Source organism: Centropristis striata, chromosome 15 (assembly GCF_030273125.1).
Source record: "Centropristis striata isolate RG_2023a ecotype Rhode Island chromosome 15, C.striata_1.0, whole genome shotgun sequence".
In the NCBI taxonomy this organism is placed as follows: Eukaryota; Metazoa; Chordata; class Actinopteri; order Perciformes; family Serranidae; genus Centropristis; species Centropristis striata.
The window spans coordinates 37,096,382-37,116,381 of record NC_081531.1 but is presented as its reverse complement, the minus strand read 5'-3'; the positions used below and the strand labels follow the sequence as shown (position 1 = coordinate 37,116,381).

At 40.1% G+C, this 20,000-nt stretch overlaps 1 protein-coding gene across 2 annotated transcripts in view; it reads left to right on the top strand.

Moving 5' to 3' along the window:
- Positions 1-20,000, top strand: part of fryb (furry homolog b (Drosophila)) — a 76,055-nt gene that overhangs the window by 27,078 nt on the left and 28,977 nt on the right. For both annotated transcript variants that reach the window (XM_059351417.1, XM_059351418.1), the window contains exons 10-31: positions 1-73; positions 4,463-4,564; positions 4,963-5,066; positions 5,407-5,515; positions 5,938-6,024; positions 6,719-6,890; positions 7,027-7,159; positions 7,650-7,757; positions 8,280-8,406; positions 8,513-8,626; positions 8,878-9,042; positions 10,536-10,622; positions 10,723-10,982; positions 11,813-11,999; positions 12,452-12,576; positions 15,205-15,262; positions 16,298-16,389; positions 17,320-17,492; positions 17,571-17,731; positions 18,597-18,707; positions 18,811-18,965; positions 19,895-19,994. The exon at positions 1-73 is cut by the window's left edge and continues 26 nt beyond it. In XM_059351417.1, coding sequence (XP_059207400.1) covers positions 1-73; positions 4,463-4,564; positions 4,963-5,066; positions 5,407-5,515; positions 5,938-6,024; positions 6,719-6,890; positions 7,027-7,159; positions 7,650-7,757; positions 8,280-8,406; positions 8,513-8,626; positions 8,878-9,042; positions 10,536-10,622; positions 10,723-10,982; positions 11,813-11,999; positions 12,452-12,576; positions 15,205-15,262; positions 16,298-16,389; positions 17,320-17,492; positions 17,571-17,731; positions 18,597-18,707; positions 18,811-18,965; positions 19,895-19,994 — 2,803 coding nt within the window. The remainder of the gene's footprint in view (positions 74-4,462; positions 4,565-4,962; positions 5,067-5,406; positions 5,516-5,937; positions 6,025-6,718; positions 6,891-7,026; positions 7,160-7,649; positions 7,758-8,279; positions 8,407-8,512; positions 8,627-8,877; positions 9,043-10,535; positions 10,623-10,722; positions 10,983-11,812; positions 12,000-12,451; positions 12,577-15,204; positions 15,263-16,297; positions 16,390-17,319; positions 17,493-17,570; positions 17,732-18,596; positions 18,708-18,810; positions 18,966-19,894; positions 19,995-20,000) is intronic.

Below are 20,000 nucleotides of genomic sequence, written 5' to 3'. Positions count from 1 at the left end.
CTGCCTACGAACCTTCGTAGAGAGTTTGCACGACACCACGCTGGACCTGTCCTCCAGGAAGAAGCACTCTCTGGTAGGTTCTCCTCGTTCTGTTCATCACTGCTTCCTCCATTAATATCAGCTGGTGGAGCTCTTACTGTAACCCAACATGTGGCTTTTATCTCTGCTGGAGGACAGCAGAGTTCTAACAGATGGACAGAATCTGCCCTCAGCGGGGAAACAGACCAGGGAATCAGCAGATTAGATGCAGTTCATCTCCCTCATTAAGTCTCACACCAACAAGCACGCTGTAAACTAAACTCCCTTTCTCAAGTTTTACCTCTGAATGTCAAACAGGAAACAGGAATCTCTGGTTACCAAAATTGAACTACGTTCTTTCCTGATTATGTGAAGCTTCCACACTAATCTTTCCTATAAGTTTGTTTTTGTCTTTAGTTTAGATAGATTTAGTTTAGTTTAGATAAAGTCCTATTTTCCAAACTTTTGTTGAAATTATGCATTAAAGGGTGCATTTTGCACCTAAACTGTTTGCTGAGGTTAAAAACAGACTGTGGTATGTGTGTAGCAGTAGCTATAAAATCAACTGATTTTGAAGACGTTTCAAAGTGCATTCGGCATTATGTTGGTATACATTTTCCTGGTGGTTTTTTTTCTTGCTTCCAACTTTCCGTCCCGCCTTAAACATGCTTACCTGCACTGTGGCAGATCTTCACCCGTCTGCCTCCACTGGAAAGACTCCTGAACACTTTATTTACTCTCTTCTCTCGCCACAGACAAACCTGTCCATCAGTGGAGTGATTCACTGTTGTTCATGTGGATTTTATCTCTGTGTAAAAAGAAACTGAACCAAGTTTACAAACTCATCAACTGATTCAGATCAGAGCAAACTAACTTTAGGTGGTAAACTACCTTCATCTTTCTTGTTTCAAGGTGGAAACACTAATTTATAGATTCTTGAAAGATGAATTTGATTGGCTGAGTTTAAGAAACATTTTTATGATTAGATAAGATGAGAAAAATATTTACGACCTTTGGCTCGAATCCCACAGACATTTGATAAGCAAATGAAATGATAAAAGATGGCACTCGGCTGCTGTGTGGCATTACTGCTGGATGCTGTTGATGAGCTCTTTATGGTATACATATTATATATATATATATATATATATATATATATATATATTCTGCTGTGACAGAGAGTCGTGTCCTCAGGGCTGCAGACAGCTAAACACTCGGCCACTGGGCACGTTTCCTTCTTTACATTCTCCAAATACTGAGAGGAAACCATGCATTCAACACCCACCACACCCCTCTGCTCACACACATACTGTACGCTGTTTCACCTTTCCAATGCAAAGGTATGCACGACTACAAACAAACAATATGCTGCTATGTGAGCAGAATGGACAGACATGACAGGAATGACAGTAATGTGCTGTGTTCCGTAATAGTTTTAACTCTGACATTCAGAGGAGCTGAGAGAGACAGATAAGGAGCAGCAGCTCTGATAAGGAGCGACAGGTAAAGAGGAGCGACAGGTAAAGAGGAGCGACAGGTAAACCTCCTCTAACATTAACCATTCCTGACCAGGGTGGACCTGAACACACACACACACACATCACTGAACACATTGATGGTGAAGAATGATCTGCATGCAGACGAACATGACGAGTAAACAGACGAGACATTAGTTCTGTTTGTGAACTTTCTGCTCAGGATTCCCACGCTCTACGCTCTGCGCTCTACGCTCTACGCTCTACGCTCTGCACTCTACGCTCTACGATCTGCGCTCTACGATCTGCGCTCTACGCTCTACGCTCTGCGCTCTACGCTCTACGCTCTGCGCTCTACGCTCTGCGCTCTACGCTCTACGCTCTACGCTCTGCGCTCTACGCTCTACGCTCTGCGCTCTACGCTCTACGCTCTGCGCTCTGCGTTCTACGCTCTGCGCTCTGCGCTCTACGCTCTACGCTCTGCGCTCTACGCTCTACGCTCTACGCTCTGCGCTCTACGCTCTACGCTCTGCGCTCTATGCTCTGCGCTCTACGCTCTGCGCTCTACGCTCTACGCTCTGCGCTCTGCGCTCTACGCTCTGCGCTCTACGCTCTGCGCTCTACGCTCTACGCTCTGCGCTCTGTGTTCTACGCTCTGCGCTCTGCGCTCTACGCTCTACGCTCTGCGCTCTGCGTTCTACGCTCTACGCTCTGCGCTCTGCGCTCTGCGCTCTACGCTCTGCGCTCTGCGCTCTACGCTTTGCGCTCTGCGCTCTACGCTCTGCGCTCTACGCTCTGCCCTCTGCGCTCTACGCTCTACGCTCTGCGCTCTACGCTCTACGCTCACGGAAACCTTGAACAATCAGTGAAAGGTTCAGTGGAAAAGTCATGAATTTATTTCTTTTAAATTAAATTAATACGAATACGAATACGAATACGAAAACTTTATTATCCACTGAGTGTAAATTCCTCTTTGATTTCACCATAGACATGTCTCAAAACAAACAGAATAAATAGTAAAACAATAAAGAAAAACATTTCAAGGATAGAAAAATATAAAATAGCCTACAGCAATAACTGTACTTCACACAGCACCCATACAAGTACAAAATTTCATAAAAGCTCACCACAGCACAAATCAAGTTTACAAATGTAGGTCTAAGACCTGATTTATTCAGAGAATAAAACCCTCAGCAAAGGAAACAACAGGAGTAAACAGGGTAAATATCCACCGCATTCTGGTCTTATTTATAGCGTTGACAGCTTCTGGGATAAAGGACTTTTTGTACAGGTTCTTCCTGCCATCGGTAGTATTAACCGCTTCCCCGAAGGTAAAAGCTCAAATTCGCTGTACATGATATCAGAGGAGTCATTAATTATCTTCTCAGCTTTACTTCTAATTAATTCATCATAAAGACAGCTCAAATGTTTCTGTGGCTTCCCTAAAATCTTAGAGGCCATGTTCACTATTCTCTGCAGTTTGTTTCTTCCTTTAATATTTAGGTTTCCTAAATATTAAAGAAAGAAACAAACTGCAGAGAATAGTGAACATGTTCCATTAATCTTCTGTGGACAGTTTCCCATGCAATGAAACATAACAGCTAATATATTTAGGTTTTTAGCTCCAGTGAGTCGATGTGTGACGATGTTTTTTAGGTCCAGAATCTTTCACCCTGATATTGATCATTTGATAATAATCGATAATGATTTATATCACAATATTCAGTACCAGTCAAAAGTTTGGACGCACCTTCTCATTCAATGGTTTTTTATTTTTATTATATTTTCTACATTGTAGATTTATATTAAATGGAATTATGTAGTTAACAAAAGTGTTAAAACAAACCAGAATATGTTTTATATTTTAGATTCTTCACAGTTTTGCTTTGATGCTCTCAAACACATTAAGAAAGGCAAGAAATGCCAGAAATTAATTCTTGAAAAGCTGCAACTGAAAACCATCCAGGTGAGAGAACAGAAGAAGAATCTAAAATATAAAACATAAAGCACTGTCTAAATTATTTTAATATCCCTACCATCACGTACGTTTTTCTCAACGTATGCCAGCTAACTGATATTACTTTATAGTAATTATTATAATAGTTTGAATCTGAGATGTTGGCTGAGCAAGAAAACAATAAATGGGACAATGTGATTTAACATGTAGCTCAATGAATCCAATGTTTCCATAACTACTTTTACATTGTTGCCTTTATTTAAATGCAATAAGAATACATTGATAGTACAATATTTTCAGTTTTCCTCATGCTTGAAAGTCATATAAGTGCTTGTTTTTTTTGTGTTTTTATAAATTGCAATGTATGACAGTAGCTGTAGTTCAAAGCATTTGAAGTGAATATGAAAAATAACCAACTATTATATTTTAAACAGTCAGGTTTGTGTTGTGAATGGTAATAATTTTATTATGGGTTGTGGAAAAGTCATTGAAATGTTTTAAAATGTTGTCCATGAAGCTTAAAGATTTAAATAAACTGGTCATGGTGTTCTTGAAACTGTCATTTCATCTGTGAAAGGAGGGAAATATGTTTTAGTCCATAAATGAACTATAGATCAGACCAACCTGTGGTAATAAGAAGCACATGGAACTAGTTGTTCTCTTTTGTTAAACTGATTTATTTCCAGTGAGGAAGACAAGAAGGAAACAGCTTAATGAGGGATTTATGAGGTGGGAGTGGAACATGATTGTTTAAGGCTTAATTTGAAATAATGTAATTGTTTTTTAATGATAAAAGAAGTGGACATTAGATTTTAGCTTAAAAAATAATGATTTTCAGACCTTTTTTGACTCACTTGTTACTTGTTATTATGGCACAATGAACAGATTCAACATGTAAAACATTTTAAAGTAATCAGCTCCATGCCTGAATCATTTATTTTATATTTCCATGTGATGAATTCACTTTGAATGTGAAGTGGCTGATGCAAATGTGTCTTTGTGTCTCCTGCAGGCTCTGTACCCGCTGGTCACCTGCCTGCTGTGTGTCAGTCAGAAGCAGTTCTTCCTCAGCCGCTGGCACGTCTTCCTCAACAACTGCCTCTCCAACCTCAAGGTCAGTCTGTCTCTCTGCACCATGCACATCCTACAGTCACCACAGCACCAGGTCAATGTGGAGCTGTATTAGCTCATGAGCTACACATTGAACTAAATTCCCTAACGTGGAGAACCAGAACATGCAACACTGAGCTTCAGACTCCTGCAGCAGCAGCAGCTAATACCTCGTCAACTATAAACCAGCATCAGTACAGTATGTACGACCTGGAGGGAAACTCTGCAGGTTCAGAAGTGATTTATGAGGACTCATTAGGACTTTTCATCTGATTTATGAGCTCACTGTTTTAGCTGGTAAATCAGTGTATGTGCTGCATACAGTGAGTCACAGTGAAACATTCTGCATGTAAAATAATCACCTGGTGAAATATCATATACATTTCTTTTGTGTGGATGCAGAATAAAGACCCGAAGATGGCCCGCGTGGCTCTGGAGTCCCTGTACCGCCTGCTGTGGGTCTACATGATCCGGATCAAGTGTGAGAGCAACACTGGAACACAGAGGTACCAGCCACAAGTCTTTTTTTTAATTTTTTTTTATTGTTGTCTGCACTTAAAAAACATACAATCGTTAGGAAATAACAGTACAAGAAACAGTAAAAGAAAATGCAGGAAAGATCAAAAAGCCCAAAGGGCTTATATAAGCGACCCTCTTAATTAAAACTGCCATGTTTTTGCTTGTTTTTTTGTGCTGTAAGATTTCTTTCAGACACAGAGCAGTGTTTTGGTGTTTAGTTTCAGTGTTATTAAAACTTGATATGGAAATAATTTATTATCATAAACTATGATGATGTTGCTGAGGTATTGAACTTTAATCTAAATGTTTTCCTCCTGTCTCCTGCAGCCGTCTGACCTCCATCACCTCCACTCTCTTCCCTAAAGGGAACCGCAGCGTCGTGCCCAGAGACATGCCGCTCAATATTTTTGTCAAAATCATCCAGTTTATTGCGCAGGTGTGTATCACTCATAAGTAAAGTAGTATAAGTAAAAAATAAAGTTTTTATATTGAGGTAACTCTGTTATAGGTCAAAGCACATGAGGGATGAAGTGGTTTGTTGTGTTTAGTGTTTAATGTTAATGTTTAATAATTCTCTCTGCTATCACCAACAAACACAAACTCTGGTTTATCAGACAGAGTTCACTAAAAAATGTTTTATTTTTAGTACTTTCACCCAACATTTAGTCTAAATAACACGTATAGATACATGATGTGCACTTGTTATTTCTCTGTAATAAACTGTCACATCTCTGCAGCATGGCTGCCTCTCTGCTTCACATCACACCACATTATTATTATTATTATTATTATTATTATTATTATTATTATTATTATCAGCTCTGAGAGCCTGTAACAGCCGTTTGTTTCTCTGCTCAGGAGAGACTGGATTTCGCCATGAAGGAGATCATATTTGACCTGCTGAGCGTCGGGAAACCTGCCAAAGCCTTCAGCCTCAACCCCGAGGTGAGAGAGAACACACACTCAGTCATGTGCACACAACCGCACACACACCAGAAGTTTATCCTCCGGCCCGCTACAGGGACCAGCAGGCCAGGTTTATCTGTAGTCTTCAGTCAGAGACGCTGGGAGCCTCCAGAGGTTCAGCTGTGGTCACAACATGCACTTCGGCTTTGGAGGAGACCTGGGAGATCTAGTGATGGAGGAGAACTTTGTGGAAGGAGTAGCTGATGAAAATGTGTGGCGTGAAAACTTCTGCATGCCCAAAGATGCTCTTATGGCTTTAAGTGATGCCGCCTGGCTGCATACAATCACATTTCACACACTTTAGATCACCGTATGCAGCAGATTTCCTCCTGAAAACGCTCGTCTAAACCAGGAATAAAAAGTGAAGACGAGACGCCACTTTAGGTCTTCTGTTCAGACCGTCCTCGTGTAAACGGAGCCTTAGAAATATGCCTTTACTCCTCTGCTATAAACTCACTGCTGCTCCTGCTAACCGTGCTGTGTGGCTACACTCCGGACTCTGTGTCTATCTATAATAATAATAATAATAATAATAATAATAATAATAATTATTATTATTATTATTAACCGTGCTGTGTGGCGTGCTTCAGGACTCTGTGTGTCTATCTATAATAATAATAATAATAATAATTAATAATAATAATAATAAGGACTCTGCGTGTGTGTGTTGCAGCGTATGAACATCGGTCTGCGGGCGTTCCTGGTGATAGCAGACGCTCTGCAGCAGAAGGACGGAGAGCCTCCGATGCCCAACACGGGCGCCACGCTGCCCTCCGGGAACTCTCTGAAGAAGAAGAAGACGTATCTCAGCAAGACGCTCACTGAGGAGGAAGCTAAGCTAATCGGTCCGTGATATCTGCAGGCATTCACCACATTATAACTAACTCTAGTCTCTAACTCTAGTCTCTAGTCTCTAGTCTCTAACTCTAGTCTCTAGCTCTAGTCTCTAACTCTAGTCTCTAACTGTCTCCGTCTCCTCAGGTATGTCCCTGTACTACTCCCAGGTGAGGAAGGCTCTGGACAACATCCTGAGACACCTGGACAAGGAGGTGGGACGCTGCATGATGCTCACCAGCGTCCAGATGCTCAACAAGGAACCAGAGGACATGATCACGTATGTAGCTACAGAGTGATATCTAGGGTTATTATTATTATTATTATTATTATTATTATTATTATTATTCTGAGTGATTGACACGGCCCGACAAATATATATATATTTTTTTTATAAATATTTATTTTTATTTTTATTTTATTTTTATTTTTATTTTTATTTTTATTTTTATTTTAATTTTATTTTTTACTACTTTTATTTACTTCCTTTTTTTTTAATATATTTATTTTTATACTTATTTATTACATCACATTTCCTTGTTCTTGTTTTTGTCCCTCGGTATTTTTTAAAAATGTTTTTACTCATGTTGTTTTGTGTTATGATTGTCATAACTATGCACCTCATGCAGCGGCACTTTCAATTTCGTTGTACAGTGAACTATATAATGACAATAAAGACTATTTGATTTGATTTGATATGTGTTGTTTATAGTAGACACATTTGACCAGTCTGTAGTCTGAGTTATTAACAGCTATCTCTGGTTAACCAGCGGTGAGAGGAAACCAAAGATCGACCTGTTCAGGACGTGTGTTGCTGCTATTCCTCGTATCCTCCCTGACGCCATGTCCAAACCTGAGCTCATCGACCTGCTGTCACGGTGAGTCACAGACGTTTTAACACGCTGAAACACGCTGAAACACGCTGATTAGATATAAAAGGCAAATGCTTGTGTCAGGTCTGTAATATTGTGTTTTAGGGCCATTGTAGTTGAGTTAAAACACCTGACAGAGCAGTAATATGGTGGTACATTTATGAGTAAAAACACAAATTTATTTAAAATGTCATTGAGACTAGAGTGGAAACAAACTTTCACATTACAGGATTATTCTTAATATTAGCCCAGAATCACCATTTTTATCAAAAGCATCTGGGCTTTAAGAGACTATTCAGAAGAAAACTACATACCGATGATTTTTTGATGATTTTTTTCTTATTAATTTTGCCACTTCAATCATATTATTTTTCTTTTAAATGAAAGGTTTAAATTTATTTTTAATAAATTCTGTAGGTTTTTTCTGAGTATCCATCCTGTCCCCTGTCATAGGTCTGCACTTTGGAGTTCTAGTGAATAAAGTGACATATTTTCCTACATGTTGTGTTGTTTCCATGTGTTCTGCAGCCTGACGGTGCACATGGACGATGAGCTGCGTCTGATTTCCCAGAACTCCCTGCAGAGTCTGCTGCTGGACTTCTCAGACTGGAGGGAGGACGTCCTGTTTGGTTACACACATTTCCTCCTGCGAGAGGTAGAACTAACATTACAATTACAGATTTGATCCTGTATTTGCATTTGTTCCACGTACTTTGCCAGTATGTTGTATGTTGTAAGTATGTTCTTCTCTAACTGTCCAGGTGCAGGACACCCACCAGGGTCTGCAGGATGCTTCAGTGAAGCTGCTGCTGCAGCTGCTGACCCAGTGGAGGCTAGCGCTGCAGCTGCAGGGCAAGACCAGAGGGGGAGTCGAGGTTTGTAGTTTAAAATGACAAAAATATCAACCTATTTATTTATTAATACATCACATGCCATATCTCAAAGATCACTGATTGTTTTCTTTTCTTAGCTTTAAAACATGATGTTCTGCAGCTCATTACTAAATGATTCTTTAGCACTTTGTCCGTTTAAAGAGCCAACTTACTAACTCCAGGATGAACTGCTGGTCAGATAAAGTGCCTCCTCTTCACTAACTCCTCCTCCTCTTCGTCCTCCTCTCCATCAGTCCAGCCCCAGACTACCTGAGCGGAGTCCCCACTGCTCGGTGCTGCATGCGGTGGAGGGACTGGCCCTGCTGCTGCTCTGCTCCTGTCAGATCAGCACCAGGAAGCTGGCCGTGGGCGTGTTGAGAGAGATCCGCTGCCTCTTCACCGCTCTGGGACACGCTGAGGTACAGGGACATGTTCACCAGACAAGATAGATAGATAGATAGATAGATAGATAGATAGATAGATAGATAGATAGATAGATAGATTGATAGATTGATAGATAGATAGATAGATAGATAGATAGATAGATAGATAGATTGATAGATTGATTGATTACTTTATTCATCCCCGAAGGGAAATTCGGTTGTCACAGCAGTCCGGTATTCAAGTACAATAAAATACAATAGAATAAAATACTGAGGTAGCATAAATAAAAACAACAATAGAAAAAAACACAGAATAGAACAAGAACAAGGACACTTAAGAAGTTAAAAAAAGAAGAACATCAGTTGTTAGGATGGTTGGCAAGATGAAGGTAATAATAATATGGTAATAATAAACCACAGCAGGGTTCCTGCATAGGATAGGATGAGTTTAACATCTCCAGGACTGGATGAGCATAATATTGATACAATGGCGACAATGTAGTGTTTACCTTTTATATTTGACCTTGTTTACTGAGTGTAAACTGGCTCCATGTGAACTATCTGATCATAGTCTTCAGCTCCATTCTCACGCTGCTAATCGACTGGAAACATTGATATCTTGGAGCAGAACTTTCTCCCAGAGGCTAAATCATTATCAGATTATAGCCAAAGGTTTCCCAGATTCGGATAGGTATGGAAACATTGTGATTTCCAGATTACTGTCCCTTTTCTTTGTTTGAACTTATAGAATTGAGAATTTCTCAAAGTAAAGTGATCATACAAGCAGAGGGTTTTTTATTTGGAGCAGGCAGATAAAATGTGTGAAAGGATGAATCAGAGTCCTGGAAACAAGGCGAGAAGTCTGAATGTGACTGAACGTGCACGGCTATGCAAAGCGTCCTCCGCCTCACATGCTGCAAGACGTTTAAAAGCCTGGTTGGCTCAGGAACCCAAATAGGAAAAGAAAGCTGAATGCAAACTTTGTGTAAAGTCTTTCTCCCTCTTCCACATGAGGGAGGAGGCAGCTGGCAGACAAATGCAAAACGCTGCCGTCTTTAACATCCTGAACCAGAGTCACGCTTTAGCAACGAGAGCAACCAATAAGATAATAAATAATAAATAAGAATAAGAATAAAACCCGCCTTGGACCATTTATTTACAAAATAAACATCCAGTCCTCAGACTGTGGTCTGGAAATTATACTAAAAACATGGAATTTTGAGCCTGGAAAAGTATGGAAATGTGAAATATAAAATGTGTAGTAACCCTGTGACAAGCTTCTCCAACTTTTTAAACTTCTGTTTAGCTCCAAAGCAATAAATATAATAAATATACAGTCCATGGACAAATATTAAAGCATGTATCAGGCAGCTGAAGAGGCAGAAAGGACCGAGTGGAGCCGTCTGAGCTGTGATTAGATATGCAGCATATGCAGCCTGTGACTCCTCTCATCGTGTGACGCTGTTATAAATATAGATCATATATAAATATATAAATATAGCTGATATTCTATTAACGTCCCCCTGCAGGATGATGACAGACCCATGATCGAGGTCATGGACCAGCTGAGTCCCGCCGTCATGGACAGCTTTGTTCATGTGGCCGTCTCTGACTCGGTGAGTGTGTCTCAGTAACGTTTCTCCAACACGTTCATATCTGCTGCTGTGGATCATAATATCCATATAATAATAATAATAAGCTCCTCCCCCTCCTCAGTCCACGCTGCCCCTCAACCACCACGTGGACCTGCAGTGGCTGGTGGAGTGGACGGCTCGGCTGGTGAGCAGCTCCTACGACGTGAAGAGCCCCAGCCACGTCTGGATCTTCGCCCAGTGCCTGAAGGACCCCTGGGTGCTCTGCCTGCACATCTTCCTCCGTCAGGAGCACCTCCCCAAACACTGCCCCACGGCGCTGGGCTACGCCTGGCCCTACGCCTTCACACGGCTGCAGCTGCTGCTGCCGCTGGTCGACCCCAAGTACAGAACACACACTTTATCATCCTTTAAGACAGTAGTTCTCAACCTTTTTGAGTCGCGACCCCCAATTTAATATGCATGTTGTCCGTGACCCCCGCTCACTGAACACAATCTCACACACAGTTCAGATCACCCAAAAAGACACAAAATGACCAAAAAAAGACACGAAATTACCAGAAAAGACACAAAATTACCAAAAAAGACACAAAATTACCAAAAAAAGACGCAAAATTACCAAAAAAAAGACACAAAATTACAAAAAAGACACAAATTGACCACAAAATTACCAAAAAAAGACACAAAATGATCAATAAAAGACACAAAATGACTAAAAAACACAAAATTACCAAAAAACCCCACAAAATTACCAAAAAAGACACAAAAAGACACAAAATGACCAAAAAAAAGACACAAAATTGACCACAAAATGATAAAAAAAGACACAAAATGACCAAAAAAGACACAAGATGACAAAAAAAGACACAAAATTACCAAAAAAAGACACAAAATGACTAAAAAAACACAAAATTACCAAAAAAGACACAAAATTACCAAAAAAGACACAAATTGACCACAAAATGATCAAAAAAAGACACAAAATAACCAAAGAAAGATAAAAAAAAAAAAAGACATTAAATGACCAAAAAGACTAAAACACAGTGGAGACAGAGCTGACTTCCAAAATTATTTGGCGACCCCCAGAAATCATCTCGCGACCCCAATTGGGGTCCCGACCCCAAGGTTGAGAACAGCTGCTTTAAGACATTCATCACTGACTTAAATAAGTACCTGACTTAAATAACCTTGTTCTTGGTGTTGTTTTCCTGCAGCAGTCCAGTGAACGCCAAGAAGACGAGCACGGCGGGCAGCGACAGCTACCTCTCCCTGTGGAGGAACTACCTGATCCTGTGTCTGGGCGTGGCCAAGCCCAGCATCATGTCCCCGGGTCACCTGAGGGCCTCCACGCCAGAGATCACCGCCACCACGCCCGACGGCAGCGTCACCTACGACAACAAGGTCCGTGTTCCTGCTGAGGAGTCTAAAAAAACTATTGGGGATCATTTCATGAACTCCAGATTTGACAGATGGTCAAAGAAGATGATTATTCTGCCAGTTATTTCTTTAACAGCTTTTTAGTTTTTAATTATAACAAACATTACATTTTAATTAAATGGTCAGTATTGTAGCATAAAGAGTTTAACATCAAATAAATAGGCAAATAGATAAAAACATTTTAGTTAAAACTTTTTTGAATGTGATTTTTTGAAGATCACATTGGATACAATTCCAGTAATGATTACAATAATTAATTAAATAAATAAACAAATTATTAAGCTTATAAGCTTTTTCAAGAAGATATCCACCCACAGTGAATTCACTTATCTTCATTTTGAATGACAATGGTTGTCTACCTGGCACCTTATGGTAAGGTGAGTGTCTCTGTTTAATGTTTTTATTCCATTCCTCAGGTGATCGGCACGCCCTCCGTGGCCTGGCTGCTCAAACAGCTGGTTCCTCTGATGAGGGCCGAGAGTCTGGAGATCACCGAGTCCCTGGTGCTGGGCTTCGGCTGCACCAACGCTCTGGTGTTCAGGTAACACACACACACACACACACACACACACACAGAAACACACACACAAACACACACACACACACACACACACACACACACACACACACACACAGAAACACACACACACACACACACACACACACACACACACACACACACATACTATGAGGGGTATTTTATGCCAGCAACACTATACTTAAACGCCTAGAATGCGTCGCCTGTGCCAGCATAAAGTCTGATTAATAAGGCGTGCTTACAGACACGCGTATTGCGAGAGTACACCAGATGACATGGGTGACGGGTGAAAAGTGCCACGAAGCGACTGAGGAACGTAGTGGACGCCTGTGTGTGTGTGTAACGCGTGTACGTTAACAGTGTGTTACTCTGTGTAACAGTTCAGCTGTTACACAGAGTCTCAGCTTCATATGGTATTGTTTATAAGAAAGCACAACTTACAGATGAACTCCAAGCCCCCCCACAGAGCTGTCAGGATATTTCTATTATTTTCAGGCCAGTTTTTATTTTCTTGTTAACGAAATCTCTCTCTCTCTTCTCTCTCTCTCTCTCTCTCCTCTCTTCTTCTCTCTCTCTCTCTCTCTTCTCTCTCTCTCTCTCTCTCTCTCTCTCTCTCTCTCTCTCTCTCTCTCTCGGGATAATTAAAATAATTTCAGCTACTTAAAAATAGTAGGCTAATAGTAAAGTGCAACGCTCACAGCCAGTTCCCAGCTTCGCGCGTTGCGGACATACAGTTTCATTACGCACCAGCTGTAATTAGGTAGGGTTTACCCTGCCTGACAGAAAGCCGTAATCGCTGTCACCCCTGAACTCCTATTAAGTAGCCATGCGGACCTATCTAATGAATATTCAGTAGCCATAGTGGACAGCAGTCCGTTCACAATATGATTCCATCGGACCTTATATCTACACTGTTTAACCCAATTCGGCACTTATGCACAGTCCCATTATGTTTTACAGACATTCGTAGTTAACTAATGAGGTAAAACATTTTGTTTAAGCTGCATTTTGCTGACTTTCACTCCTAAAACAGGCTAATTAAGCCTCCGGTTTTGGCCGGAAAAAAGTTAAGTTTATCTGGTACGTACGAGATAGTCTTTCTCTTCATCTATAAGTTGTGCTTTCTTATAAACAATACCATATGAAGCTGAACTCTGTGTAACAGCTGAACTGTTATAGGCGTACACGCGTTACACACACACACAGGCGTCCACTACGTTCGCTAGTGGCACTTTTCACCCGTCACCCATGTTATCTGGTGTACTCGCAATACGCGTGTCTGTACGCCTATGTAGAATTGTACTTAACAGTCACGCGGGTCTTCATGTCACGTATTTGAGGCGTAGTTCACCCGTCACGCAGCCGTCACGTAGGCGTATGTGCAACAACGCGTGTACAGCGTCTGCGTGACGCCTGCGTGACGCCTGTCTGTCCATTGAAAGTGAATGGAATTTACACGCGCACGTTAGACGTTTGATGTCATCGCATAGGCGCTGTACACGCGTTTTAGTATAGTGTGCTGGCATAAAATGCCCCTCATACACACACAGGTACACACACACACACACACACACACACACGTTAGATATTGAGTTAGATTCTGATTTAATGCCAAGATGAAAACTGCTGTTTGTTATTGTTATGTGCAGAGAATAAACAGACGAAGCCTGAACGGAGAGAATGCCACCAGACAGATCACAATAGATCACAGTAGATCACAGTAGATCACAGTAGATCACAGTAGATCACAATAGATCACAGTAGATCACAGTAGATCACAATAGATCACAGTAGATCACAATAGATCACAGTAGATCACAATGGATCACAGTAGATCACAGTAGATCACAATAGATCACAATGGATCACAATAGATCACAGTAGATCACAATAGATCACAGTAGATCACAATAGATCACAGTAGATCACAGTAGATCACAATGGATCACAGTAGATCACAATAGATCACAGTAGATCACAATGGATCACAATAGATCACAGTAGATCACAATAGATCACAATAGATCACAATAGATCACAGTAGATCACAGTAGATCACAATAGATCACAGTAGATCACAGTAGATCACAATAGATCACAGTAGATCACAATAGATCACAGTAGATCACAGTAGATCCCAGTAGAAGATAAATGCTGTGCTAGATCTGGTCCTGATGTCTCTGTTCACGCTGCCGTCTCTGTTCCTGGATCACCTGTCGCTACATTCTCCTCATACCTGAGAGGAGCTAAATGCCTCCGACACCAGAGGAGAAAAGAGAAACGCTGCGTCAGCGATGAGGAGAGATGTTACAGAGCTTCCATTGTTTTCATTTTAAAAAGAGATCTTCTATTTTTAACCTGAAATGTTTTCCAAAGGGCGCTCGTTGTTATTGAAGAGATTATGGAATGTGTCTAACATGACGTGTGTTGACGAGGATTAGTGTTTTAAAGGCTTGAGACATATGGATCTGTGTTACAAACCGCTCTGTCCCCATAAATCAGGCTGTCCCCATAAATCAGGCTGTCCCCATAAGTCAGGCTGTCCCCATAAATCAGGCTGTCCATCTGCAGGGAAGGAAGAGTTAACAATAAAGCAATCAATTGGTTTCTCCTCTCTGATGCTGTTTACAGGGAGCTGGTGGAAGAACTCCATCCACTGATGAAGGAGGCGCTGGAGAGGAGGCCGGAGGTAACACACACACACACACACACACACACACACACACACACACACACACACACAGAAACACACACACACACACACACACACACACACACACAGAAACACACACACACACACACACACACACACACACACACACACACACACACAGAAACACACTGACTGTTGTGAAACAGGATCAGATTTACTTTATTGATCGCAGACAGAAAATGTAAAAATAAACTCCTGATGGAGTTTCATGAGAATCCAGAGTTAGATTTCTTTTATAAACAGCAGAAGTAAATCTTTCCTGTTGTAAATATAGTGTTTACTCATTTATTAGAGATGTTTTTCCATAGGTTAATTGTTTATTATTTTTGAAAATGGACTATTTGTCCTTTTAATGTATATTTAAATAAATTTTCCTTTCAAGAAACAGTTTGCCCTGAATAAACAAAACAATACATTGAGATTAAATAAGACTTTACTTCGGTGTTGCCACCTTAGACAGATAAATAATAAAAAACACAACACTTCATAAAATAGGAGGTAAATACAACTTGTATAAGAATTGAAGTAAATGTAAATGAAGTCCACAAGAACAATTATAAACAATAATATGAGGTAAAATGACACAGTAACATGAATACTAGCTTGTCTATTATATATGTAAACAGTACACCTTAACTGAAATAGTAAAATCTAAATATAATGTAGGGTAAGATGTGGTAAAACAGTAGAACATATATAATAGTATATTGTGATATAATTCAGTTGTAATATATAATATAGTTATAATATAGTATAAGTACAAGATATAATATGGTTTTAAGTGTAATAGTAGTAGTAGTAATAATAAAACTGTAAATTATTTTTTTTCTGTTTCCTTTTTCATACATATGTCTCTTGGATATTGCTATTTTATTGATTTAATTTAACTGGAATGATATATATTTGCATTGGCCATTTATACTGTAACAGTCTTGTGGAGTATTAACTGATGGGCTTTAATGTAATATTTACATTAATTTACCAGTGAAATGACTGTGTGTTTGCTTTCAGAACAAGAAGCGCAGAGAGAGGAGAGATCTGCTGCGGCTGCAGCTGCTGAGGATCTTTGAGCTGCTGGCCAACGCTGCAGTCATCAGTGACAGGTGGAGACACATCCATCACTCTCACCTCTAGTCTTATATATATATATATATATATATATATATACACTACTGGTCAAAAGTTTTAGAACACCCCAATTTTTCCAGTTTTTTATTGAAATTCAAGCAGTTCAAGTCAAATGAACAGCTTGAAAGGGTCCAAAGGTAAGTGGTGAACTGCCAGAGGTAAATAAAAAAAGGTAAGCTTAACCAAAACTGGAAAATAATGTACATTTCAGAATTATACAAGTAGGCCTTTTTCAGGGAACAAGAAATGGGTTAACAACTTAACTCTATGGAGTCTTGGGCTATTTTGTCCATTTTTGAATTCTTTTCATGTCTTTGTAAGTCATTTTGTGTCTTTTTTTAGTCATTTTGTGTCTTTTTTTGTGTCTTTTTTGGTCATTTTGTGTCTTTTTTTAGTCCTTTAGTCCAACATAAAATGTGATTTTGAATCTTTTTTTTACTTTCAAAACACTATGAAAGAAAGAAATAAAGAATTTTAAATGTTGCAAATGTGCATTAATTTCAGAGTACACTGAGACATTAAACTGCATAGTTTTCAATTAAATTCTGGAAAAGTTGGTGTCATTTTGTGTCTTTTTTTGGTAATTTTGTGTCTTTTTTTTAGTCATTTTGTGTCTTTTTTGGTGTCTTTTTTTGTCATTTTGTGTCTTTTTTTAGTCCTTTAGTCCAACATAAAATGTGCATTCATTTCAGAGTACACTGAGACATTAAACTGCATCATTTTCAATTAAATTCTGGAAAAGTTGGTGTGTTCTAAAACTTTTGACCAGTAGTGTATATATTAAATGTTTGGACCCTAGTGTAATATCACTGGTTGTTCCTTGTAGATGTAGATCAGCATCCTTCTCTCAGTGCCTCCTTCTGCTCCTCCTAGCTGCTAACATCAGATCTCCTCCTCCTCCTCAGCACCAACGGGGCGTTGGAGCGAGACTCCCTGGCGCTGGGCGCTCTCTTCCTGGAGTACGTGGATCTGACCCGGATGCTGCTGGAGGCCGAGAACGAGAAGGAGCAGGACGTGCTCAAAGACATCAGAGCTCATTTCAGCGGGATGGTGGCGAACCTCATCCAGTGTGTTCCTGGTAAATCTTTTTATTGCCTTTTTATGATATTTCATGTCATAATTCACTGTGTTTAATCCTCCACCTGTCTGTTCTCAGTGCACCACCGGCGCTTCCTGTTCCCTCAGCAGTCTCTGAGACACCACCTCTTCATCCTGTTCAGCCAGTGGGCCGGACCCTTCAGCGTCATGTTCACGCCCCTCGACCGCTACAGCGACCGCAACCACCAGATCACCCGCTACCAGTACTGCGCTCTGAAGGTGAGAAGGACCCTCCACCATACTGAGTCATAATAAATAAAAATAATATAGAAACCCTCCACCATACTGAGTCATATTAGTCAGGCGGCTTAGCCAAATAAAGAGACACGCCGGACAAAAGCACCACATTTTTCCCACATGCTCTCTATCACCATAAGTTTCAATTTTTGGTAGGAGCCACTTCATCAAGATTGTGGATCGGAGATGGCACCCATATAAAGTCTATGAGGAATGCTTTATCTTCTAAACCACTTAGAAGGTCAATCTGGGAGTCAAATCTACATTTTCTGGGTCAAGAAATCATTTAAAGCTATTGAGAATATCACTAGATGATTATTTGATCCAATAGATATGTTCATTTTCACCCAGACTGGTAGGTCTGCAAGTGCTGCAGCAGGGAATCCTGAGCTGAAAATGTTTGGAGTCTATATTCATGGGAGAGTTCAGATTAGCTGCCATGTACACTGCTAAATAAAATCAAGGGAACGCTTTCATCTCATGTCAGATCTTGATCAACAAATTATTTACAGTGAGTCATCTAGTGATATTCTCAATCGCTTTAAATGATTTTTTGACCCAGAAAATGTAGATTTTGACACTCAGATTGACCTTCTAAGTGGATTGGAAGATATATTGGTTCTCATAGACTTTATATGGCTGCCATCTCCAATCTGCAATCTTGATGAAGTGGCTCCTACCAAAGATTGAAACCTATAGTGATGGAGAGCATGTAGAAAAAATGTGGTGGTTTTGTCCGGCGTGTCCCCTTTATTCTGAAATCTGGTCCTAACCGCCTGACTATAAACCCTCCACCATACTGAGTCATAATAAATAAACCCACTAACCAGTCCACCTCTGCCTCCAGGCCATGTCAGCGGTTCTGTGTTGCGGTCCGGTGTTTGACAACGTGGGTCTCTCCACTGACGGATATCTCTACAAGTGGCTCGACAACATCTTGGCGTGCCACGACATCCGGGTCGGTAACTCTCTATCGACTCTCAGAAGGTCTTTAGGTCTTTATTTTATCTCTGATGCTCCTCTGGTGCTCCTTCTTACCTGTGGCTGTGTGTTGGCTCCAGGTGCACCGTCTGGGCTGTGAGGTGGTGATCCTGCTCCTGGAACTGAACCCAGACCAGATCAACCTGTTCAACTGGGCCGTGGACCGCTGCTTCACCGGCTCCTACCAGCTGGCGTCCGGCTGCTTCAAGGCCATCGCCACCGTCTGCGGCAACAGGTGATAGAGTCCTTCTCCCTTTAAACACAGTGAAGAGCCACCAGCTATACACTACTGGTCAAAAGTTTTAGAACACACCAACTTTTCCAGAATTTAATTGAAAATGATGCAGTTTAATGTCTCAGTGCACTCTGAAATTAATGCACATTTGCAACATTTAAAATTCTTTATTGAGCATGATAGTGTTTTGAAAGTAAAAAAAAGATTCAAAATCACATTTTATGTTGGACTAAAGGACTAAAAAAAGACACAAAATGACCAAAAAAAGACACAAAATGACAAAAAAAGACACAAAATGACCAAAAAAAGACACCAAAAGACACAAAATGACTTACAAAGACATGAAAAGAATTCAAAAATGGACAAAATAGCCCAAGACTCCATAGAGTTAAGTTGTTAACCCATTTCTTGTTCCCTGAAAAAGGCCTACTTGTATAATTCTGAAATGTACATTATTTTTCAGTTTTGGTTAAGCTTACCTTTTTTTATTTACCTCTGGCAGTTCACCACTTACCTTTGGACCCTTTCAAGCTGTTCATTTGACTTGAACTGCTTGAATTTCAATAAAAAAATGGAAAAATTGGGGTGTTCTAAAACTTTTGACCGGTAGTGTATGTTAAAAGTGGAAATAACATTTTCCTATGAAGATCAAGAAATAATAATAATATATTATTATTATATTAAAAATTATTTCCAGGAATAAACAAAATGAAGCAGAATAACATGATGCAAGAATAACATGGACAACTAATAAAAAAAATCTAAATAATAAAATACAAATAAAAGAAATACAGGCAAGGAAAGTAAATGAATAATAATAAATGAGATAAAACATGATCAACATGACTCTAAAGCTCTATTAAAATTCATGCATCTTATTGTTATATATTTCAAATCCCTGACCGAACTAATCTCCGTTCTTCTGACAGGAATTACCCGTGTGACCTGGTGACGCTGCTCAACCTGGTGCTGTTCAAGGCTTCAGACACCAGCAGAGAGATCTACGAGATCTCCATGCAGCTGATGCAGGTACAC